Consider the following 26,097-nt stretch of genomic DNA (forward strand, 5'->3'; position numbering starts at 1 on the left):
ATGTGCAGTACGAGAGCAACCAGCAGTGCGTTATTACATGGAAACGTAAAGTTAAGAACTACTGGAACATGTTAAGCATAACTACTACTACTACTACTACTACTACTACTACTACTACTACTACTACTACTACTACTACTACTACTACTACTACTACTACTACTACTACTACTACTACTACTACTACTACTACTACCGATCACGACGATGACGACTACTTCAACTTCGACTATTGCTGCTGCTATTACAACTATCATTACAACTACTTCTACGACAACCACTACTGCCCTGCTAATGTTACTACCAGTACAGCTACTACTACGACAACTACGGTGAAGACAACTTCTAATACAAGTACTAATACGACGACGGGTGCTACTACTACTACTACTGATACAACATCTCAACTACATCTACAACTACTACTTCTACTAAAAGTACTAGTGCTATTACGTCTTCTCCTTGTACTACTACCACTACTACTACAACGACGACGACTCCTTCTACCACTTCTACGACGACGACTACTGCTAATGCTACTGCTGCTACTACTACTACAACTACTACAACCACAACTACTACTACTACTACTACGACTACGACAACCACAACAACAACTACTACTGTTGCTGCTGCTTCTACTACTACTACTACGACGACTACTGCTAATGCTACTGCTGCTACTACTACTACAACTACTACAACCACAACTACTACTACTACGACTACGACAACCACAACAACAACTACTACTGTTGCTGCTGCTTCTACTACTACTACGACTGCTACTTATACTTCTCCTCCCACTGCTGTTCCTATTACCACCACACTACAAGTGCAATAACTTCAAACACGACGTAACTATGAATACGTTTATACCAGAGGTCGAAATATCTGCTTGCCCGACCGCCCGGGACGGATTGTGTTTAACACGGATTGCCAGATTCTCAAAATCATCTACCCAACGGTCGGGTTAAAATGTAGACATGTACATGAAAATATTTTATGGGCAGGTACGTTTTGGTCAGGACCGGCAAGTGTTACATTTAACCATCCCAGAGCTTTTTTTCTTGAGTTTCATACCCTGTTAAACGTTTATGCTTGTATTCACCTTGAAGAAAATAGAGCATACGAGAATCCTTTAACCTGTCCAAGGAATTTCAAACCGGTAACCGCCTACACCACAGCAGTCAGCCCACAAACCCGACACTGCCTACTGTATTTGTGTTTAACATCAAAAGCAACATTAATGTCCCGTAACAAATAAATGTTCACATTACATCAAATTACATAATTACACAGTGGGGTTCAATTAACAGTAGACTAATGCGCGCTGTTGATACCACTTCTAAACGAATTCCCGCCATCTGCTCTCAGCTGAATTATTACCCCTATCAGATCCGCCACTACTAAAATAGTAATTGACACAAGATGTTAGATCTTTGTTTTATAGCGTGTAAGTAAAGTCTTTTATTACCCTGGGATACGTATCTTCATATCAATCTAAACATCTTCTCCAAGAGAAGACTTTTACAGACTATCGTGAATGTATGAATATTGACTATGACGTCATTGCTCTTCCAAACACATACATTTGCTTCAGCGTTAGGGGAATGAAAGATGAGCATAGCTTATTTCAAATTTAGATCGGATGTAAGCACATTTTTTTATATATATACAATCATTGTTATGAAGGAAGGGAAGGCTGTTACATTTAGTTGTCTCATAATCTCGTAACAAACAACTCTCGCACAAAACGGTGACGCTTATGCGTAGCCAACAGTTAACTTAAAGGGTCATACTACACATTTCTTGATTATGTGGTGATGTCGGAAATGAGCTTGAGAAATAAACTCTCCACGAGGACAGCTCGGAGTGCTGATTTCGGCCCGTTAGTCACGCCAGGATCTGCTTAGTTGTGGGTTCGAATCCATGGAACTGACCAGTGACCTGTCATTTCGTACCCATGTCTACATCCAGTGTAACTCTGGGGCTACCAAACGTAGGCCTAAACACTTCCATATTTAGTCAACTTCTGCAAACATGACGCTTATAATGAACTGATGCATATAACAAACTCTTTTTGGGCACCGCCCACTTGTGAACAATATTTGAAACGAACAGCAATTATAAAGAACTAATTTGTTTATTTCAGTTCGTTAGCTGACTTTACCTGACCTACTGATAACATATTTCACAGCTGAATCTACTACTATCCTTCGGGAATGCAGGGATAGAACAGGTCATTGGAAACCTTAGACAAACGCCTACTCTCTGAATATATATGGTTTTAATAGAAACAAATAATCCCATTTTACCGAAAAGAAGCCCCAGTGAGATGAGTGAATCTGCGGAAATCTAGACTTGCCTCACTTACAGCTATAGCAGGAGGGCTAGGCTGTAAGCAAATATTGTAGTTCAGAGACTGTGAGACCCATCTTCAGAAACCCATGCTTGCTGCCAGGGTCAACCAGCTGGATCGGATGGTCAGTCTTCGACACTTAATACATGTATTTACAGAATTAATGGATTACGTGGGTTATCAGTATATTCAGTTTAGGAATTTATACATGAGATCGTGAAATGATCATTAAAACGAAGCAATCTTGAATATTGCTTACTATCATACATGGGCAGCCTGAGGTATCAACATATCCCACGACTATTCTCCACTGTTTACACCCCGCTGTCATTTAGCCTGATTTCACTGAGTGCCACGACAAAAAACAAACAAGTCACATCTATGGCACAGCAGAATCTACATTCGAGAATTAAATTTTCGGAAATGGAATCCAGATATCATGTTTCCAAACGGAAATCCAATGTTTGAATCCAAAATGACATTCAGCGAAACCATCTGTGATAATATGAGGGACTGTTATCATATTTACTACTGTCTGTGTGAGGAGATCTTTTGACTTGTTCATGAACTATTAAAACCTTCAAAACAGTGGTTTATGCTTCAGAATACACCCCATATCTTTCAAGCGTCACTGTCGATCTCTTAAATATCGTATTCTTCAATGCACATAAATTTTTGCACGTGCGGCATGTATAGTATTTCATTGGCTGGTGAAGACAGCCAATCTTCGTGCTCGTTATTCTGAAACCTGAGCAGGTTTCGGTGAAACTGGATATATGTAAGCATGGTGGTTATCGTCGGCATTTGTGATTGGTTATATTCCATGTGGACCTTAAACATCAGTCTGTATGTTCATATCGATGGTATTGTCTGGAATCGGTCTCCACGTTGGATTTCCACGCGTTTCGTTTGAACTGAACACAAACGGTAAGTGTTAAACTTTGAATTTATTTACAGATTTAATTCCACGCCTACAAGAGCCAGTCCTATATATTAAGTACAATTTCCAGTGTTGGTAGTCACATGTCGGCTACATACTTATACATATGACTGACAGGAGTCCAGTTTTGAATTCTGCAAACTGGTTCTGTTGAAATAGTGCGCAGTCTCCGAAGACAGAGAGAACCGTGGACAGAAATCTTCTCTATGAACGATTACCCATCGGAGACAATGAAAGAGACATTAACTAGTTAATGTCCTATTCACGTGACCGTTAAGTGTTTTATTAAATGCCTTATCACATCTCGTACTTGTACCTCAAATAAATATAACATGATGCTGCACATTTAACCAGGTGTTCAGCTGTTCACATGACCTCCCTGTTCCAATCGGAATATACGTTGTGGCGATCGACGCTTACATTATCAACCATTAGTTGATGCTATGTCGTGTATGCGATCAAACTTCACCATTCGCATAGCCGGTTAAACGCTAATATCCATTTCCTTTATGACAACGGTGAATTAAATCTTGAACAGGGTTCAGTGTGATTTTAGTACAGAAGTGAATTCCTTTCACGGAGGTATATAACTTTCAAAGAGGAGATGATCTAACCTGTTCCATGCTGATTTTGAAAACATTTGTTCATAACCTATCCACCCAGTGACTCGTCTAATGCAAAGGGTTTGCCAAAATATACCATGCTATTTACATTGGTAGAGTGTGTGGAACTGAATGATACCTTTTCTTAAAACTGAATTCCTGGTTTCTCACAAACCAAAGAGTGTTTACCGTTATTATCAAATTTTATCCTTGTCTAATCTGGACCACACAAACCCATGACTGAACATGAGAAACGGTTCACGGTGACGCGTCGTGGGGCAAAAAAAAATAAAACATAATAAAATAAAATGCAACATAAAACTTATACCACGAACTTAAATGGCCCAGTATTTCTTTGCTCTCGTATTTTAGTTCATGACGACCGTGGCAGTGAGAGGTACCGTTCCTGGTGCAGTGTTAATGTAAAGCAGGGCGGGTGTTAGTAGTAATGAACTTTCTGATTGTCTGCCTCAGTCCTTGAACCACATTATTTTCCCCACAGCCTGGCACTCCCTTCAGTGCTAAGGCTCTAAATAAAGCAAGTCTAGATTTCCCTCGATTCAGGTTCTGAATCTCTGATCGGCCTGACCCGTGAACGTCCAGTGTAGAATAGGCATTCAGCAACCCATGCTTCCTATGCAAGGCGACAATTCTTGTCGTAAGAGGCAACTCACGGGATCGGGTGGTCAGGATTGCTGACTTGGTGGACACATGTCATCGGCTCCCGAATGCGCAGATCGATGCTCGTGCCGATGATCACTGGCTAGTCTGGTCCAGACTCGATTATTTACAGACCGCCACCATATAGCTGGAATATTGCTGAATGCGGCGTAAAACTAAACTCACTCACAATGGTCGGCCTTGGGCTCCTTTTCAATTTAAATAGGTTTGTTAGTTACTGTCAAAATTATATATTCAGACACTAAGTAAGGTCTCAATTTCTTACTACTGGCGTTGTTTTTCTCGAAACACCACCTGGAATGAAACTCAACAACTATTATAAAGGCTGATGATCAACATCGCCGTGGCCAAGTCGAAGTACGAATTTGTAAACGTCTTGATGGCTAGAGAATATACGGTCACGTGACCCGAGCCTGATAGGTGATATTGACAAAAATGTCACGCATGTGTTCCGCATCCGAACTGTTTATCATTGATCCATGAAGGTGGAAACGTGTGTAATAACGTGGCCCTGACGACGTCAGGAGATTGAGGTATTCAATGTTTTGTGACATGTCTGCGAGAAGGATAGCGCGCGGATATCACACATCACATCGCAAACTTTATTTATAGCGTTGTGTGGAGTCTTCTTGTTTTATGACGCCACTGTACATCATTAGTGCCGAGGTTCTGTGAGTGAGTGAGGATGGTTTTACACCACTCTTAGCACTTTTACAGCAATATGACGGAGAGAACACCAGAAGCTCAAACAACCAAAGACATTGACAGTTAGGGAGTGAACATTGTTTTGCATTGCTAGCAGCATTTGAGCCATTTCACATCACTTCGTCCATTGTAACCACATGGAGAATCGAACCCAAGTCTTCAGCGAGACAAGCGGCTACCCGACCGCTCCGACTGGGTACTGACCAACCAGTAATTAGCGTAGAAATCCCTCCCCCCCCCCCCCCGCCAAAAAAACAAAACAAAAACAAAACAAAAAAACCCCCAAAAAAACCAAACAAACAAAACCCAAAAAAAAAAATAAAATAAAATAAAACAAAAACAAAACTAACAAGCAAACAAAAAAAACAAAACAAAAAAAACAAAACAAGAAAGAGTCTCTTGTTAGCGATCTAAGACCCTTAACTAATTATTGAGTATTGCTATAGTCGCTATTGCATAACAAAAGGAATATCAGGAAGGGAAACACCCTCAGTGGGCTTGACCCGCCGTTACCGTCACTTACTAACGCTCTACCCACTTGACTATTTGTTATTTGTATTGTTAATTTGCATTGTATTGTTACTTTGTTGTCGGTTATAAAGCTTTAAGTTATACCACGGCAGGGAAGCAAGTCTAAGGAGATACAGATGTTGGTTTGAATATTTCCGGGTACCATTTTCATCCTAAAACATTCTTCACACGGAAAAGAAGCGTTGCAACAATGCAACTCAATGACACAAAACGCATACCGTTCGTTATAGTTGTGATCACTTTCTACACCAGTATAAGTGATATCCGAAATGAAAGGTCAAGAGTAACATCTTGGCGATTACGATTATTTTAAAATCCATGATGACAATAATACTACATAAGAAAATCTACGTAACAGCGTCGTTTGGTGTAACAGTAGTACTAATCTTTCAAAGATGTTGGACTCGACAATATTCAAGCCTCATGACTACCGTCTGAAATAATCTGGTCTGGACCACACAATCCAATGATTGACACGAGCATCGATCACCGCCGTTGGGTTACGATGTGTCAACCAAGTCAATCAGCCTGACCACCTGATCCTGTTAGTCGCCTCTACGACAAGCATGAGTTGCTAAAGACCAATTCTATCCCGGTTCTTCTCGGGTCCAACATGAATGCCTGCAGATATATTGCATCATGAACGGGAACATGTCTCCCATTTCTATTTTTTCATTAAAGTTTATGAGAAACGAACGTGTCGATTTATTAAATATAACGATGTGGAAACTGAAGTACACCACTATCGAGGAACCCGTACTCCACCAAACTTGAGATAGAGACGTTCTGGTTTCACGTGACCATTACATAATTGAATCTCTCCACTTGTACATTCATTTCGTCTAATTGATTCTCGTCTTATCTCCGAGTTTAAGAGGCACACAACACATACACTGACAAAGAGGCTCCTGTATGCCGCTACGAGATCTCGCTGCGGCACGCGACCAGACGAGATTAAGATTGACCAATCAGAGATAACGTCACGGTGACCTAATTTTTACTACTTCTGGCAAGATAGTAAGACAGGGAGTGATACTATCGGGAGATGTGTTTGTTTCAGACGCAGAGCCTCTCTGAATGAAAGGATTCTGGTGTGCAGCTGGTTGATAGATCATTGTGTACTGCTGCCAAAATATAGACAGATGAGAAATAAGTTCGGCCATCGGAGTGACCTTCAAGTGTCAAAGATATCTATCTGACAGGCATTTGCGCACTCGTCGGTTCACAACTGACGTACAGGACTGTAACTGAAGATGAAATGTATACTAACAAATATTCATCCGACATCGTTTTCACAGTTTGAAAAATTGAAAATGGGCTGGACGAGTTAGTTAGCTGAATTTGAGGAAACACCTTTTCGATTACGTGTCTTTAATTTTGTTTTTGATGTATTATGGCCGTTTCGAGTTGATTGAGGATTGACGACGTTGTTGGTAGGATGATGAAACAGTCAGTCAAGATTTGATGAGCAGGATTCGGAGGGTTTTCGACGTTGTTGTTTTGACGTTTTTAGGAAATGGACGGTGACGAATGACGACGTCCATGACAGGATATTGAGTCATCACCCTCTTCTTGGTGAGCAGGATTCGGAGCCAGCTGTGCAGAGGGTTTTCAATGAATGTTTTCGTTTGTAGTGACAGAACAGTAATGAATAACGACGGTCATGATAAAATAATGAGGTAGTCACCCCTTCCTGGTCTGAAGGATTCGGAGTCGATGTGGAGGATATTTGGTATTCACAATGCGGTCAGCTGGACACATAAAATCGTATTTTGTACGCACATTCAACTCCAAATGTTTTTATTAAATAATGCTGTACACACAACATGTTTACATTTCATTTTAAGAATATTTAAAAACGTTAAAACTTACATCTTTCTGTAGAGATTTGAATTTGGGGGTTAGCAATGAGGCCCACATGGAAATGGTATCATGCATTCAGTGGAATTTAGAAGTGGCAACCTCAATGATGTACAACACGATGGGAAAATAGACCGCCGTCATGTGGAAATAAGTATAGATGCCATACATGCAGTTGTAGTAATAGATGTGGATGTATACATGTAGTTATTTGGCTGATATACTGTGAGCTTAATGGTGTCAACGGACAGTGGGTAGCCCAGTGGTTAACGCGTTCGCTCGTCACGCCGACGGCCCGGGTTCTATTCCCCACATGGGTACAATGTGTGGATCCCATTTGTGGTGTCCTAAGCCGTGATGTTGGAAATAACTAAAACTAAACTCACTCACTAATAATGTCAGTATGCCGGTTCTACAAATCAGATTATATTTTAATTAGTTTCCCATGGATAACATCGCGTTGCCTACTTGTGTCAAATGAAAGGCAAATACCAATTTTGTTCAAAACATTAAATCAGGATAATGGCACAAGTAATGTGCGTACAATTCAATTCAGTCACCACGTGTGTTTTTCTACATAAGAATGCCATTTCGCATATTATCGTGAGTTTATTTTTCATCTCCTTTAGATAATTACACTCTCTCCACGAAAAAATATACGGATTATCCCCAATGCGCTTAACGGTTCGTGGGTCTCGCTAAAACAATCGGAGCATCCGCGCAGCATTCAACAGTCGCGGTGACCCGCGCGGCCTAGGTCACGATACACCTGCGATGTAGCGTGTGCAAGGTGCATATGCGCCACCGAGATTTACTCCTGCCTTCTTGGCATGCCGTGCACGTGCTCGGCATGTAATACATCAAAGGCGCCGCTGATGCTTGTTTGACATGTGGTATGCAAGTGTTACGCTGGTGGCAGGGCTGAATGGAGGGTATATTGCTGGCGTTGATTGAGTAGAGCTCATTGTTGAAGGAGAATCTCAAGTTTGTGCTGAGGTTGTGGTTATCGGAACCGTTCATCGTTTGTTCTCGAGGACATGTATTGCTCGAGACTACTTGTTCCGTTGGTTTTATTGTGCAAACGTAAGAATGTGAATCGTATGAATTCCATGATAGATGATACCCCTCTCGACATGGCGGCTTGCGTTCGTTCGTGCGTGCATGTTTGAGTGAGATATTGCGTGAGGGAGGTTTTTCTTAAATTTGTTTAGTTTAGGGTCATGTATATCAGGATAGCTGGCTAGCCAATGATTTTAATCATTATTCGGGTTCCAATATTAGAAGTACAGTGCTTATTTCCCACGTGTTCCTATGACGTGGAATAAAGCCTAAACGGCGTAAAATATACTCATACACCAATTCATCCTGTTAAGATTTGCCTTACCACGCTAACTTCTAATATGCCTTTGAAGAATTTCAGTATTGCAGCAGGGGACACCAAGAATGGGTTTCGCACATTGTTCCCGAATGGGAAAACGAACCCGCGTCATCGGCGTGACGAGCGAACGCTTTTAACTACTAGGCAACCCCAATGCTCCCCACCTGCAAGAGAAAATAGAATCCTGCAATGGGATTTACCAGAATGAAATAATTCAATCAGTGTTTGAAATTGTACTTCTTCTCATGGTGTGAAACCTTTTGCACACTTCAAACGTAAAGTATATTCTCTGTCAATATGGTTCCCCGCCGTGATATTGCTGAGATCTTGCAAAACTATACTCATTCATACGTCAGTGGTCGAGTGGATTCCCAAACCTTTAGCAAACATGTGTATCATATACTGTTAAATATTGAAATCATAAGCTGAAAACCCATGCAAGCGGAATTGTCCAGAAACACCATAACTATCAAAATTCACTGCGTCTGTGTTCGAACACATATGTCTCGTGAAAGAATATCGGTCTATCAATTATGTTTAACCCTGTGTCCTAACTAAGAGTGAGTGGGTTAGGTTTTACGCCGTACACAACAATGTTCCAGCTACATTGCTGCGTTCTGTACGTAATCTAGTCTGAACCAGACAATACAGTGATCAACAGCATGAGCATCGATCTACACAAATCGGTCAATCAAGTCAGCCGGCCTACCACCCAATCCTGTTAGTCGCCTCTTACGACAAGGTTGGGTTACTGAAGATCATTTGTACCCCGAATCTTCACGGGTCGTGTCCCAAACACGAAATCTTCCTTGACAGCACCACCGACGGATTTCAAAATAATTTGTGTTGCAGATGATTTTAATCCTGGAAACGTATAATAGTGCGCTGATTATCTCCAAGCATCAATATCCCCTTTAGTGGTCGAATTGACAGTACGTACATGTGGTTTATAGCATGAGTGGGTGAGTGTCCTTTCACGCAGCCTTTAGCAATATAACAATATCACGACGGGAATCGTGGGGATTAGGACCCTCATGGGCGTACGTGACGAGCGAGCACTTCAACCACTGCCCCACCCAGCCCATGATACCGTGAACATCGATTCATTTCGACCTACGGAGACTCTTGTCTGCCCCTATCATGATGCATGATATATACGTTTCTGTCATATACATGGAATAGCGTCGACTACGGCGACAAATAACATGTACTCACTGCTAACCGTGCGTGGGTAGACATTGCCAGTGGGCGTGTGCATGTTCGTTAATGCGCGTGGTCGACTATTTATCTCGCACCGTACGTGACCCTTCGTGATTTCAACCTTGTTTACGAAGCATGTATACCCCCCATCCGCGGGTGCACTTGCAATAAGCACACATAAACCAAGCATACGTTATAATCTTGATTTGTGAATTATTTTCTTTTCTTCCATTAAAATGACATTTGAATTTTCAGCTTTTTCTCGTTGCTCTAAACCCACGCGAACCCACACGTTTCATTTTTTCATTCGTTGATTCTTAAGATATACGGCAATATTTCAGCGAAATTAAAGATCAGGTTTCCGTTTAATGCATACAGCCCGCCCTTGTAAGTTTCTCAATTATATCTGTATGACTGGAGCTTTTTTGAAATAATCGGCCTTTCATCTATGACACAATTATATCACCACTTTGCGCTGTCGGCGAGTTCTGTAATCAAACCCCCATACACGCGCTGGAAAAACTAGGGAGGTGGAATGGTTTGTTGAAAAGTACTTATGATTTCTGAGAAGTGATTTCAAAGATACGATTTCTTTCAATAATCGTTGCATAGTAGCTGCGATAAAAAAAGTGTGTTAGTTGTATTTCGTTTTTGCTTGTCAAGGTTTTCAGTTACTATCGCTTGAGTTCACTCGTCCTTACCCTGTTATGTAAATAAACAGGATGTAGGAAAATTATTATTTTCTTGATGAAAACACTTCCCTTATTATTCATATCTCATGACCGCTTCCGTAGTGTTATGGGTGGAGGGTCTGCTCTGAGAGCTAACTTCAGGTTCAATTCGTCGGTTCAATGGTTCAATGGTCGCGTATGCCTAAATACGTTGAAAAATGTTGCTTGTTATTAACCTGCCTGGAGCTCTGTCTACTACGAAAAGAGGTTTGCTGTACGCGATTTATATACTAGTATTTAGTGAGTGAGTACGGTTTTACAATTTAGTGTTTAGCGATATTCAAGCAATTTCATAGCCGAGTTTTCTGCGTGACCAGCAAACGCTTTCATCACTGTGCTATCCCACCGCCCCAGGCGATGTAAATATGTCTTGGGCCATCTGTTTTTAAATAATTTTATACGCCCACTTGTGATGACATGTACAGATGTTGGTTGATTGACAAGGAATATTTAACCTTTAGGTCAACACGTGATCACACCCCTCAAAGATCTCAGTAGGGGTGCTGGGGGTTTTGACACCCGTCCTTCCCACTGAGAGTCGTAGGGTCGGGTTTCATATATACGATATGATGGGCGGAACATGGCAGAGCCTGTGTTGAAACATATGTCTAGATTTTATGTTGTGTTTTTGACATATATCATTCATATTAATGACGGGTGTCGTGCAAGGGGAACCATTAAAACGTGCACTTTCATCCATTGAAATTTAGATTTTGGACTAATTGAGAGATTTTCAAAAATACTAGGCCCTGAATCAAAACACTTACTGTGCGTGTGTGTGAACATGGGTGTAGGCTGCGCTGATCTAGCTGTGTAGAAGGGGTTTGTGGTTCTGAACATCACTGTACCCGTCCACAGTTACATCATGCACACAGCTCGACCGACAGATTTTCTTTTGGCACCTTGATGACAGCAGATGACAACTTCTGATACAGACGCTCTGATTTATGTGTCCTCAGAGTAAAGGCGTATATGTAATTGTGATGCATAGAATTAAGAAACTGCGCATTTGGAAAATAACATTTGTGGTGAAGTATATGCTACTATGCACTTGGATCATAGCATCTCCGCTATGGAATTTTCCCCTCCCTTTTCTCATCCTCCTACGAAACCCTTGGAGAATAGGTCTTCCGTAATCCAGGCTTGTAAGTGGCGACGAAAGGGTGATCAGGCTAGCTGACGTGGTTGACGCATCATCGTATTCCAGTTTCGTAGATCGGTTCTCATGCTGTTGATCACTGGGTTGTCTGGTCCAGACTTGAGTATTCACGGACAGCCGCCATATAGCTGGAATAGTGTTGAGCCCGGCCTTAAATAACAAACCAACTTGAAATCAGCCTCCTCATCGTCACTATAATAAAACTTAAAGTACATTTGTCATAGTAGTATTTGTAGCTGAAGAGTACAACTATACCGCCCAAGACCAGACTATGTTTTCATCGCCTTCTGCTATGCATCCCTATTGCAATCAGGGCACAGCCTGGATCAGTGCTCGTGCTATCAGCCTCTGGTTTGTTTGGTCCAGGTTCGATCATTTAAGGCCCATGCAATATTGCTGTATTAAGGAATGGATACATGGAAATAGTTTTACGCCACTTTTGGCAGCATTCAAACCATTTCAGGTCGGGTCGGTCTGGAAATGGGCTTCACACATTGTACCCTTGGTTGGTCGAACCTGAGTCTTAAACGTGGCAATGGAAGGTATTAAACGCTAAGCCTATAAATGCAAACAGTACTTTAAAGTAACATTTCACGTCGGTGGCTTGTGTTAGCTTGCTGCTTGCATAGGAATTGCCTCAGATTGGTAGCTCCTCGGCAGATTTTACAGCTTATTACAATATCAATATAATATTCAATATTTTTTAGAAAAAGCCACAACGAGATCAAAAGTGTATAACTTCCGTCATTTATGTTGGCTGATATTGTCAAGGGTATAATGATGTGATGGGTTGCAGATATTCATGATATTCAGTGCACAAAGATGGAATATTACATAATACCAGCCACCGTGGGAATAGAACCATTCTCTGGAACTTTCAGAACATCGGAATTACGTTTGCTTCAAGCGGAAGCGAAATGCTGATATTATATGTTATGTGCTGTTTACTGGCTTAATCAAGAGTAATTGCACTCTACTATCCAGTGAGATTTGGACGAAAGAAAATCAACAATTAGTCACGTGATTAGAGTTAGCGGGTAATCTTTTGTAACGCCAACGTCGCTAACATTGTTACGGGTTTTAACTAACTGTAATGTTTCTTAACATCCCTTTGTCTTTGAAACTTAATACAAATCATTCCCAAATCATGTTGTAATTAAATTCAATATTTTTCCCGATTTCGGTTGTTTCCCCAGTTCAGGCATTAACCTCTCGTCACGCGAATCGATTTACCATAACCGCCCCCCATAAAATGTTCTGATTGGCCTCTTCGCGGTCACGTGGTGCAAACACGAAATCCGTAGGTAATTTGCTCGTCTGTTCAACTTCGCAGACGACAATTACCTTTCAGAAAAACTGTGACTTGATTGGCTCACTGAAATCCCATAAAACGTATCATGGGTCCCAAGTCGCTTACTTACCCTTCGCCAAGTCTACAGAAACAACGATCGTCTGCTTATGAGTAGCAGACGACACTGCTTTCCTTTCACCTGTCTGATGAGTTTCTCATCTTGCCATTCCAGATGCTGGACATACCCATTGTTCTCTCGGCCCTTCTTGTGTTGTGCGCGAAACAGGTAAGGATGTTTACAATTCTCTATCTTAATTTTGACATGGTGTGGGTTTATTTATAGCGATTCATACATAACAGAGACGGAAGAACGTCACTAAGCCGATAGCGTTTGTAATTTGATTAACTGTCGGAGGAGTTTAACACGTGATATTATGTAGCGTGCATCTGCCGAGATCGTGCACTTAAGCAAGAATCGTTTGTGATGAAAGAACACGCATTTATTCACAGCCAAGCAGTTGTGCAAATAGAGAACTGGATTTGCATACATGCTAGACACATCAACCTGTGGTTGACTTTTCATGTACATGTACTAAATATGAGAGAATTTGTTGATACTTTCTATTTAAATATCTACCTGAAAAGTTGTCCGAAGAAACATTACCCAAAACAGTTTTCTCAGACAAATGTTTACAACAAAATAATATTTTAAATAAACTGTATCTAACCTAAGTCAGATTGCAAAAGTTCGTCTTAATTGCCGTCACAGTGTTGTGATGGAGATTGTGTTTTAACAAGTGTTTATGTTTGTTTTAACCATGTTGAATACCAAACGCGACATCTAAAATTCTGATGATAGAAGAATCATTTTAAATGTACATGCATTCTGTCATGATCTGCACATCAGGTCATTTGTCACCCATTATCGTTCGAATTTATCTGACACAAACCTGGCATAATAGTTTTTCAACGACCAATTTGTTAAAAAATATTATGTTTGGTTTTGTTTTGGAAACAGTTTACTCGACAAGAATCAATGGTAAATGGGCAGCCATCCAAGAGTTTAATGTATGAGGTGTATTTGCTCTTGGTATGAGCATGCCAGTTATGAAAATGGAATTGATACTTCCTTAAAATAAAACTCTTTGGCGAAGCAGAACCGGGACAATTTGGCACCATGTTTGAGAGTAATGTCAGGGCTCTTATAAAGATAGCGAGAATGAAGCAATCGTGGTGTGTTCACAGCTCGGCGACTTGAACGCTGGCCATAAACTGTAATACAGAACACTGAAGAAGTTACAGAAACATATTGCTGTGAGTTCCATGGGGAAACACTCTATGCTTTGTGATTAAGGGGCGATGTTTGGTATCAGTTCACGAAGAGACAGGATTTTGATTAATATCTACGGACCGTGTCGTCCAAACTCAAAGCACAACAAGAACCGTAACGGTCATAGTTATTTTCCCGTTATTCCACTATCATCATCATCATCATCATCATCATCATCATCATCACCGTCATCACCTGTGCGCACCCTTTTTGAAACATTTGGTTTCATGTGTGATCGTTCGTGTGTGGTAAAGTTAATCCAAAGCATCTATATGGCTATTTTGTTCCATACAAACTTACTTCTGCATCACTTGGCAACAGGAAGAATAGAGACCCAGGTCCCTTTAACACTTCACAGTGCAACACACGATCATAACGTAAAGGAAACGGTCTTTTTTCCTGTACAATAATGTGGTAGCATTCACTGGAACGAACTATCCTCCTCCCCGCCCCCTCCCCTCTCTATTTCCCACCCCCAGCACACATGTGGTCACAATGCACCTCATCATCCGCTATCAGTCGGTTGCTGCTACGCGTGCAGCTGTTTGTTACCATAGTTTTAAATTATTTCATTTGACCTTCACGTGCCATGCTCGCATCAATGGTAACAGCATCACTGTTTCCTGTCATAACTAATGAATGTTTAACCGGTGTTGTGTTCTACTACCCAACAGGTTGCCTGGCAGGTTGTTGTCGTGATCTGTCAGTGAGACCAGTTTACTAACATCACGTCAACGATTTAACGTACATTCGAGTTGGAAACATCACGTTTATCGTACACGTTCTTGGAATTTTCAGACTTGTTCCGAAAGCTAACAAGCTAACAAGCTGATAATTTGAACTTATTAATTCGAACCGACTGTCTCTAATTTATTTTTTCGTAAATTCAATAATAGTACACAATTTAACAGCATATGTGTTAGACAATACCGGTGTGTTATATCATATCACCGGTAGATAGTATCAAGACTGTTTATACATTTCCTGATTACAAAATCACGAGGACTGTTTTAGATTACATGCCAGTACGAAATGCACAGTCTCTCCCGAGAAGCTTTGGGTAACGTTTTATGCAATGTATCTTTCAGTCTTCACTCTGAAAGATGGACAGCTTGAAGGCTCTGAATCACGTACTACTTGTCAACATACTACAACAACCAACCAATCCAAACATCGTTGTATTTCCGGAATTAGGGTGTTCCCTAACAGTGTTTAACTCTTCGCGTAAACTAACGCTTAGTGTCTAGCATAATATTTAGTTTTAAAATATATAAATTTCACACAAAAAGATTTTACACCCAAAGTAGAGCAGCGCCTTTCTCAGATGGTAGATTTCGCACCCGAATCAAAAACACAACGTGGTTCGGGAAGGCTTGGGTTAGGGGTAAGGGCGGGAAGGGTGTGACTCGGAGACTGAGAACAATTACTTTATGTTCGATGATAATGCGTTACATTCCTGTTGTCATTTTCACTGGATGTTGTGTAAAACTGATTACGTTATAGACTGTGTGTTTAAACGGAGGGTTTGATGAAAGTTATAGCACAAGTCGTTCAACAGTGATGGATTTGATAGCTTAGTGGGTAATGTTGGCAGGTCAGTTTTGGGAATCAGGTTCGAATCTACATATTGTTACCTAACTGAAGCCAGTGTGTGACTTCATCGTTCCATATTACTTTATCTATCTGAGGGATGCATACAACTCACCTCCTCCTCTCTATGCGGGCGATATAAGCTTAAACATCAGCCGTTTGGGCCACACACGGCCTAAGTAGTCTCTAGACAACCATTTCTTCTCAACCCCATACAGATAACCCGACCTCCCTTAGAGCCTACACCCCCACCACACCACCACTGCTGTGTGGTTTAATCACATTATGATCAATTTACAAATTAGCATGTTTGCGTGGGACGTTGAGTAAATATATGTCTGGCGGGGGTTAATGCGATACGTAAGACAACACAAGATCACGCAAGAAGTGAAAGGACAGGAATTTATCACCTGTCGGGTTTTATCAGAGGTGTTAAAAGCCCTCTTGAAATGTCAGCTTGACGCTTACCATGTGTGAACTGTTCAGTCAAAATTAATGCGAACTGTATTCAGTTACAATTATATTGATGTTCTCAAGGTCAGTTGTTCAGCATGCATAGTTACATACAAGAAGCTGTTTGGGGCGAAAGTGAAATCCTGTTGAAACAGTCGAATGTTCAATTCCTTGGTTTCTTTTCAGATTCCATTGTCAGCCAAATTATAATTCCTGCTTTTGGTTGTTTTGTCTGTCGATCCTGGACCTGATAAAAAATGAACGATATCATATACAGCAAATCACGATTTCACATTACAATGGCTTGAAAGGTTCTCACGGTATGATTGTCTTTTCCACCTCACTCTGGCTGCAGCGCAAAAGACCCAAACTGAAGCAATTAGTCTAGATTTCGAATTATCTCTCAGCTAACTGGGTCTCAGTTTAAACTGAGTTAGCTGTTACATATATTCAGAGATGAATTGGTAGTTTGAGGCATACAATGTCAGAGACACTAATCAGGATTCTACGTGGATCTATAAACATATTACTATATATTTGTTATTCTGTATTGTAGAGTGACGGACATGTTTACACTGAAATAAATTACTGACCAATGTCACTTGAAATATCGAAGTTCTCTCCATAGAAAGATACAAACAGATCACAAACACTAAACAACATATTTTAACAGAACGGCTCAAATCTGTATTGCAATGTCCAACTTGATGTACTTCCGTCCAGTAACAAAGTTCAAGACAACCTAGCAGCCTGACACTTTGTTGTCGGCCGAACCGCATGAGTGATCAAAGAGGTGAATCAAACATTCTGTATCAGCCCCCTTACAATCTCGTTTTGTTTACGTAACCTCCCCGCGACACGGTGATCTCTCCCCAAACTACATCGTTTACACGCGTTTGTCGCGTGCTCAAATGAAAATCCTGTCGAGGGAAAATATTTCTTCCGAAACGTGAAACCACATGTAACGTCGGAATGTGCGGCACACGATGGCGGACTTGCAGCCTGCTGAAATGTCAAATGTAAATTTCATGTGAATTTAATTGACTCACAAATATTGAAAATACGCATTTTGTCAGGTTTGTTTGTTCTTTGGAATATTTCGGAAAATATCGCGCATATCTTTAAACAATGGCGTTGTGTGGCATCACCGGAAGTGCCGAAGAGGAAGCGACGACATTAACACACCTGTTGTTGTCTCCTAAACTTTAAAATTGATTGATATAAGAATTTTGCTGAAATGATTTCATTTTGTAACCCATAAAAGTTCAAGGCGATAGCTTGCTCTCACATCACATTCAATGAAATAATGTTAGAGAGATGACCTAACACGAATATTCAATGTATTTTATTACGTGAAATGGAGGACGCGTTATAACGCCAGTCTTTTGCTGTAGGATCTGATAGAAATATGTCTCAGAAATGAAGTCGTCGTATTCAAAATCATATATCTACAATAAGTAGCACAGATGATATTGGAAAAAGACCCAATGCAATTCTGTAGGTGTGTCGACCAAGGCTTGCTGAATCATTCGAGATTTTAATTTATATCCGATAGAGTTTGTAAGCTGATTGTGCCTTCCATTAAGTAATGGGAATACAGAAATAGAGAAACCTACACAACGCGGGACAAAAGCAAAGCATTCACTTTCATACAACGCAATGTTTAATAAAGAGAAGACTCTTGTCTTACTATCTGTTAGATGTTTTCTTCTCGGTTAATAAACACTATCGGGATTGGAAGAAGGGGGGAAATCATAGACTGAAAAAATGCTATCCGATTGCTTGGTCGATTGAACCTTTCGACTTCTATTATCCTTGGCCATGAAATGCGGAGACGGCGTTTTGTACAACAATGACCCCGATTCACGTACGTGGAGATGGCTCCATGTACAATATAAAGGACCCGCTTCACGAACACTACGGCTATGTATGTCGAGACGGCATCATGCGCAAAAACAGATAATAATGCTGAGACCTAGTTGCAAATCTCTTTAACGATATCGATTCCTATGATATGGGTACTAAATCGAATCTGTGTCATGATGTCTGGGAATATACAGACGTAAAATATGCTTTTGTCAACTAGGTCAACGTCGACTTACTCAAAGGTCAACATTTCTTCCCGACGGACCTTCCAGGCAATCCCGAATTTAAGAGTCGCTCTTGTGATGTGAGCTTTTGAAACTAACTCCTAGTGTACACGCGTTATTAGGAGACCATTACCAACTCGCATGAGACAAGCAAGGCAGGTTTCGACTGTTGCTATAATGGACTATATATTAAAACCTGGCATCCAGGAGTATACAGACATAAATCACACTTCTCATACACTTAACTTTCGTATCTGAAAGAAGCCATTCAGATAACAGTATTAGGTTTTCATACGCAATATATTGTTTGCTTTATCTAAATTCCACTCAGCCAGATGAACACCCTTACTGTTTTCCGACTGTCATTCTATATTTTCTTTCCAGACAACAGCAACTGGTGTATTCGAGGTGAAGATCAGAGCTCTTTACAACGACCGAGGTCAGACAGCCGACGGAAACTGCTGCTCTGGCACTCGGACAACTTCGTCATGTTCCGAGGAGTGTCGGATATTCGTGTCTGTGTGCTTGTTGCACTTCCAGAACCCCATCCCCCCGTCCCCTGCCTGCACGTACGGGAGTGAGGTTACTCCGGTGATAGGGGGTAACACTATCGGGGTGGGGAACGAGCTGGACGATGGACCGTACATCATCAGAGTGCCGCTGTCGTTTCTGTGGCCGGTTAGTATAGCCTAGTTATTTCAACTCATTACTACCGCTATCCTTTTATGACGCCTGATTTAAGACTGGTTATTTCTACACTTTTCTACTTGTCATAATTTGTTGACGTAATAGTATAGACTGGTTGTATCATCACTTTATGCCAAACGGGCATGAATCTTTCATTTCAATTTTCAGCCACCCATGAAAACCCGGGATAGAATTGGTCTTCATGCTTGACGTGAAAGTGACCACGGTATTGGGTGGTCAGACTCTCTGATTTGGTTGACACATGCCATCGTATCCCTGTTGCGTAGATCGATGCTCGTGTTGTTGATCACTGGGTTGTGTTTTCCACACTTATTTACAGACCGCTCCCATATACCTGGAATATTTCTGTTTGCTGCGTAAATATATACTCACTCACTGGAAGGTTTGGACACTGTTATTCAATAAAACTTGTGAGTGCAGACTGGGAATTACATCATTCTTTTGATGTTTTTTCTCTATATACCCGATGAGTTACACGTCCAGGTACGATATACTGTGATCCGTCTTTCATATGTCGGACAATGGACGAATCGGGGCCTCTTGTGGCGTTCTGCCAAAACAGTTCTCTATACATCGTTAATTGTACATTGGAAGCGCGGGACCAGTCTGGATACGATACTCGCAGAGAGATAGTCGAGTTGAAAACGACTCCTGTGAGAAATATACCAAATAAATAAAACCAAACGTAAATTTTCAATGTACACACGGAGCGAAGTTTCCAAGCACTCTGTATCGCTACATAATGCACGTCCTATCAGAACAATAATGAAACAGATACTACGTGAATTGACTACTCCCTTGTAAAATGTCACGTGTCATTCAAGGGAGATAAACGTGAAACACTAGATCCCAGAGGGCGCTTTGACGTGATGGAACTGGATAACAAACGTGGTATTGTTTAATATGTTGCTAAACTGTTTACACTGCGAGATATAATGATTATCACATGCATCGACAATCTCATGCATGGCTTCTTAGTATCAAGTACATTTGAAATATTTCTTAGGAAAATATTATTAAAGAAAGCGCCATTACTAACAAGGGTATGTCGGAAATAGATCAGAATAAGTGAGTCATTTTCAAAATAAAAACAACAACATAAAATTGTCTTTGAAAAGATATTGAATCTAAATATTATATTTCGGATTGATGTGTTTTCTGTATTTGTCCACTGGGTATAGATGACGTCATACAGATAAGAACTAATAAATACTAATTATTTAGAATGGTTTTCTGCAATCAGTAAATATGAAATGATATTTAATGCTGTCATGGGAATTATTTTGAATATTTTAGCTTCAACAGTAAGTGCTTTTTAAACATATTGCCATTCCCGCTGGACTGTATTTTCTGGTTACGTAATTTTGAGTTTTTTCTTTCCTCAAATTTGCACAGCCATTTTAGACGCACCGGTGAGTCTGTCGTATCTTAACTGATATGAATAATATTTCCTGCAATATTGGCTCCAATGTGACTAGTCTCAGAACTAGTTAGAAACCTCAAACGTTGAGACTTAGTGAAACTGGTTATTTCATTTTTACATGTTACGTGCACAGTTGAAAAGTTTACCTACTCACTGTTAAAGCGTTCGCTCGTTACGCCGAAGATCCGGGTTCTGTTCCCCTCATGAGTACAATGTGTGAAGCCCATTTTGGTATCCCCCGCCATAATGTTGCTGGAATATGGCTAATATTGGCGTAAAACCATACTCAGTCGTTTTGACAATGAAGTCATGATCGTATGTGTATTTGGGGTATATTCAAGCCACAGGTGGTTATCCTTGCAGTTATTTGATGCCACCGAATAACAATATAGTCACATTGTGGACAGTCGATATGTGACTGAGCCGGACAAACAAACCAAAAAATATGAGACAGGAGCTATGCACAGTTATTGTTAGTCGCGTTGCACGCTTTAATAGGCCAAAGCCCAGTTCGCTCTGTTCAAGCAGGGACATGTGGTAGGGTAGCCTAGTGGTTAAAGCGTTCGCTCGATCCGCCAAAGACCAGGATTACATTGACTACGTGGGTACAATGTGTGAAACCCATTTCTGGTATCCCCACTGTGTATGCTGGAAGACTGCTTAAAGGGGCGTACGACTAGACTCACACAAGCAGGGAAAGTAAGCGACTTTTGGGACCATGGGCTTCTTGCAGAATACATCAGGACATCGTTTGCTAGAAAACTTACTTCGGTTCATGATTCGTTAGACTGCCGTATTTGTCAAGGACTGTACAACAACCTGTTAGTACTTTGTACATATAACAACTCCTCTGGAGACAAGGTTTCGACGAGGGATTAATACAATGGATCAGAATTTAGTTTTGCTACCCTATATGTGTGCAAGGTGGGGAGATCTTCTTGTAGTTCCCTATTGTGATTCTGTTTCAACACAGCTAAAAGCGACGTTAAATCTAATAAAAAGACTACCGCATAAAATATTGAAGTATCTATTAAGACAACCCACGTTTCAAGAAGAATTGTACTTTCGAGATTATGCATTGACCTTTCGACTCCATCAGGAAAGCATTTTCCGTGACGTCATGGATGTGAATAACGTAAAAACCGACGGCTTCAATGACATTTTCAACGAATTGCCTAAAAACACTCCACGGATATTTAGGCACGTGTAATATGATCAAGTTTGACCTTCAGGTTAGATGATGTTTTCATCTGAGTACGTAGTCTTCAGCGGAACTGCGGAATCATAGATCCACTATTGGAGGTTTGTAGGCTTGGCCGTCTAATTACAATAACGTGTATTATATCACGCCAGACAACGCACGCCGCGCAAGCTGTTAGACCGCCACATAGCAGGCGTCACGATAACGCCGGGGAACGTTTGGAACCTGTGTACCAGACGGGTCAGACAATACACGACATTGTAAATACATTTAAGACAACCGAAACAGATCAGGCTAAGAATATACGGCTATTTACTGAATACTTTCTTAATGATTGAGTAAAAAACGACAAGTTTTCATTCAGTTGATTCAGCGGTGGCCGCTTCTCCGTCGCCAGTGCTATGACGGGTTAATGCCAGAGTGAACCCCAGCCTCTCCGCTGATGGCGTCGTACCATCAAAGTGTCATCAACGGCAGTGCACGGTAACTGGCAGACAAATAACGGTACCACTCAGGGAGGTACAGTGGAGGGTACTGTGTTGGAACACCTCTCAGTTGTCATGGGGAGGAAGGAAGTTTCTTAACTTCTTTTACGTCTTGACTTTGACACAAAGCGGACTGTTGAGTTGCATGATATATGGTTTGGTTTGTGATCGGTCTGTAAGTAATCGAGCGAGGACCAGACGGTCCAGTGATCAATCGATCTACGTAACTGGGATACAATGTTATGTGAGCGAATCTGACCACCTCGTCCGTTAGTCGCCTCTAACGACAAGCACGGATTATTGAAGACCAATTCTAACCCGGATCTTCAGGAGTGGCTGAACTATGACATAAAAGATTCACGTCAAACTTCACAGGTAGATACATGGGGGCGCATTACAACAGTGATACTATAGTAGCCCCCTGGCATTTATATTAGAAGCGTTCCTGGAGGTAACGCGTGTTTTAGTATGGTTATATTGATGAGGTTGAGGATGCTAATGCTGACGATATCTCCGGCTACCACGACACCAGCAGCAGCACCACCGGCGCCATTATCAGAACCACAGAGGAACTAAAGGCTAGATTTAGTGGTTCTATTCCCAAGCCATTCTCAACACGTCCATCGTCGTTGAAAGATGGTACTTGTTATTGCCCTTCCTGGTAATATAGGAATAAGGACTAGCAGGCTCAGTGTCAGTGTATTAATGTGTCTGACTTGGAGTATCCGTGGCATAGTAACCATCTCATCAGCTTATCGCTACAAAATCGGTATCTAGACTATCAGATTGCAAATTATATTATCGCCTTTGAGGCAGCCCTGTGGTTAAAGAGTTTGTTAGTAACGCCGAAGGCCCGGGTTTGGATCTCCACATTGATACAATGTATATAACTCACGTCTGGTGTTCCCTGTCGTGATATTTGCTAGAAAATGGCATAAAATCATTGTAACTTTTTCGTAGTTGACACCAACGAATTCCTTGTTTCATTCCGTAGAAGAAGGAGTTCCTGGAGCTCTGGCAGAATTCATTTTCCGCATTGTGAACTCGAAGATCCACGTAATCAATATAATCATTGTAGGGGTTACTATTTTAATCATTTCGACCATTTTCGTACAAATTTAGGAAACTTATCGTAATAGATTTTACATCAACGCGTAACTTGGTTGGGAATTAGGCTTATATGCTTACAAAATTTATTTCACACCAGCTCCCACATTTCCGATTATAACGAAATATGACGAGTTCGACCGACCGCATATCAGGACGCTTAATGTATTCCGATCACATCAAACATTTCTGTGATCCACGTGAAATCTCTATCAATCCCAGTGGCTAAGTCACCCACCGAGAAGGAACATGCGACATATTACGACGAACGTCACTTGATTTTTCTCTTTAACGCGACAAAACATTTTCTTTAAACCTTCCGGAAAAAGATTACGAGATAACCATATTTGTTCAGGTGTACTACTGAAATTAAATTTCATTTGGATTTGAAACAAATTCATTTTACAGGCCTTGAATTCGTGATAGTCCGCTCAGTTTATTTGTACACCTGCAGTTTCTAGATCTTACAACGGTGTCCATACATTCAAAGACATGTGGTTAAGAATTCACTAATCCCAGCGAATCACAGAAATCGGTTAGAGTTCGGGACGTTTTTTTAAGCAAGTCCTTGTTAAAAAGTGAAATTTGCAATGTCCCAGATCCATCTCTTGGAGCTAATATGTGAAAGAAGCTGAATACTGGGACCCCTTGTGTAAATATTTGAATATGATACGAACATCTTCTCGCGTGTCTCTGGATGCACTCGGGATACACACGCACGGAACGTTGAAGTCTTATATGCTGCACGTAGATGCAAATCTTATTTACCTATCCGTCCGCGCTTAACTTAATACCCCAACCCAAATTATCTCTTCTATCAATTACACGTCTCATTGAGCCTATCAACGTCGGGCTGGGCCAGAAGCAGCCACAAGGACGAAGAAGTGGGTCGGAATTAACGAGACAGGTCAGTTTGAATATTTTCTAAGGCGCACGTGGTGAGTGTCAGTTTTGGAAATGTCGACAGTGTCATCAGTCTCATATCAAAACGGCGGTCATTTTAAAATACACGTCATCATGACGTCATCTTATGTTCATTTTGTATTGAAAGATAGCTTGCTGGATCAAGATTGTTAACGACGGGGTCGAGTTAGGTAACCTAACATCACAGATACCCTTCATGTTGCCTTTGCCTAAAGATTGCCCTTATCCATTGCGATAGCGTAACATATACGTCAACGCACGTGTTAAAATACGAGATCTCGCGAGAATGCAAGTGTCTGATGTGCTGTGTACTGTGTGAGGAGTCATGTTTCGTCTTTGTGAGGGATCCAAGTTTATCATTGGTTATCCGGTCTTTGACTGCCAGGAATTTGCTACGCCGGTTTGGTTTGCATCAACACTCTAACGCCAGATCATTTTATCAATCTAAAGAAAACAATGACGAGTGATAGAATCCATTTTTCTAAACAAAATACTTGGGAAAAAGATGCCCGTGTCCCCAGGAGCAGCACACTACGTAGACTTGTACAACCTGTGAAGATCTGGGTCAGAATCGGTATTCAGCAATGCAACCCATACTTAGTGTAAGAGGCAACTAACTGGATCAGCTATAGGTGGTTAAACACACTGGCTTGGTATTTAGGTCACCGTATCCCAGTCAATCAGTTCTCAGTCACTGGTAATATGTGACTGTATTCACCAGGCAGTATGTTATTTTACTCACCAGATAATATGTCACGCGAATTATCATGTAGTAAGTCACTTAATTCACAACACAATATGTTACTGAGACATACCACGTAGCTAGCCCTGGGAATGTGTCACCTTTCTCACCAGGTAATAAACGTAAAACACAACTTTGCAGATTCTAGTACCTTTCGGTAATGCATGCGCAGTGAACAGGTTCGCGGAGCTTGAAACAGTATGCATGCCTAGCGCCTGAGGTCGTGAGCAGTAGTCTAATCTTGGTTGTGTACACAAATAAGTAAATGATCTACTCGTTACGTAAAACAACTTGTTGATTGTGGTAAGCAGTCTCTGTCACAGAGAAAGCTCAGTGTCTGGTTTATTCACACCTATATGTCTGTCTGCCTGTCTGCTAAAGACAACATGCAATACACAGCTTCAATCATCGACCACGTGCAATTTGAACTTAACACCTATCAGACTATACGACATAAAGAAAATAAGTTGATTTATGACTCGTGCACCCGAGTCCCGTCTCTGCCACATTACGTAATTAGGCATGTGTGATACACATGACATGTTTTTATGTCTGTGGGTTGCAAACAAACTACAATCATTTTTTTTCGGATGACTGGATCTGT

The 26,097-nt window shown here is 41.0% G+C and overlaps 1 protein-coding gene across 3 annotated transcripts in view; it reads left to right on the forward strand.

Annotated features, from left to right (window-relative positions):
- The window catches only part of LOC137274120 (protein jagged-1-like), a 72,387-nt gene that overhangs the window by 7,835 nt on the left and 38,455 nt on the right, over positions 1 to 26,097 (forward strand). For 2 of the 3 annotated variants that reach the window (XM_067807126.1, XM_067807128.1), the window contains exons 2-3: positions 13,673 to 13,726; positions 19,288 to 19,581. In XM_067807126.1, coding sequence (XP_067663227.1) covers positions 13,673 to 13,726; positions 19,288 to 19,581 — 348 coding nt within the window. Of the gene's footprint in view, positions 1 to 13,451; positions 13,727 to 19,287; positions 19,582 to 26,097 lie in introns of those variants that run through there. The other variant, XM_067807127.1, reaches the window with a different exon arrangement.

This window comes from Haliotis asinina, chromosome 2 (genome assembly GCF_037392515.1).
Source record: "Haliotis asinina isolate JCU_RB_2024 chromosome 2, JCU_Hal_asi_v2, whole genome shotgun sequence".
NCBI lineage: Eukaryota > Metazoa > Mollusca > Gastropoda > Lepetellida > Haliotidae > Haliotis > Haliotis asinina.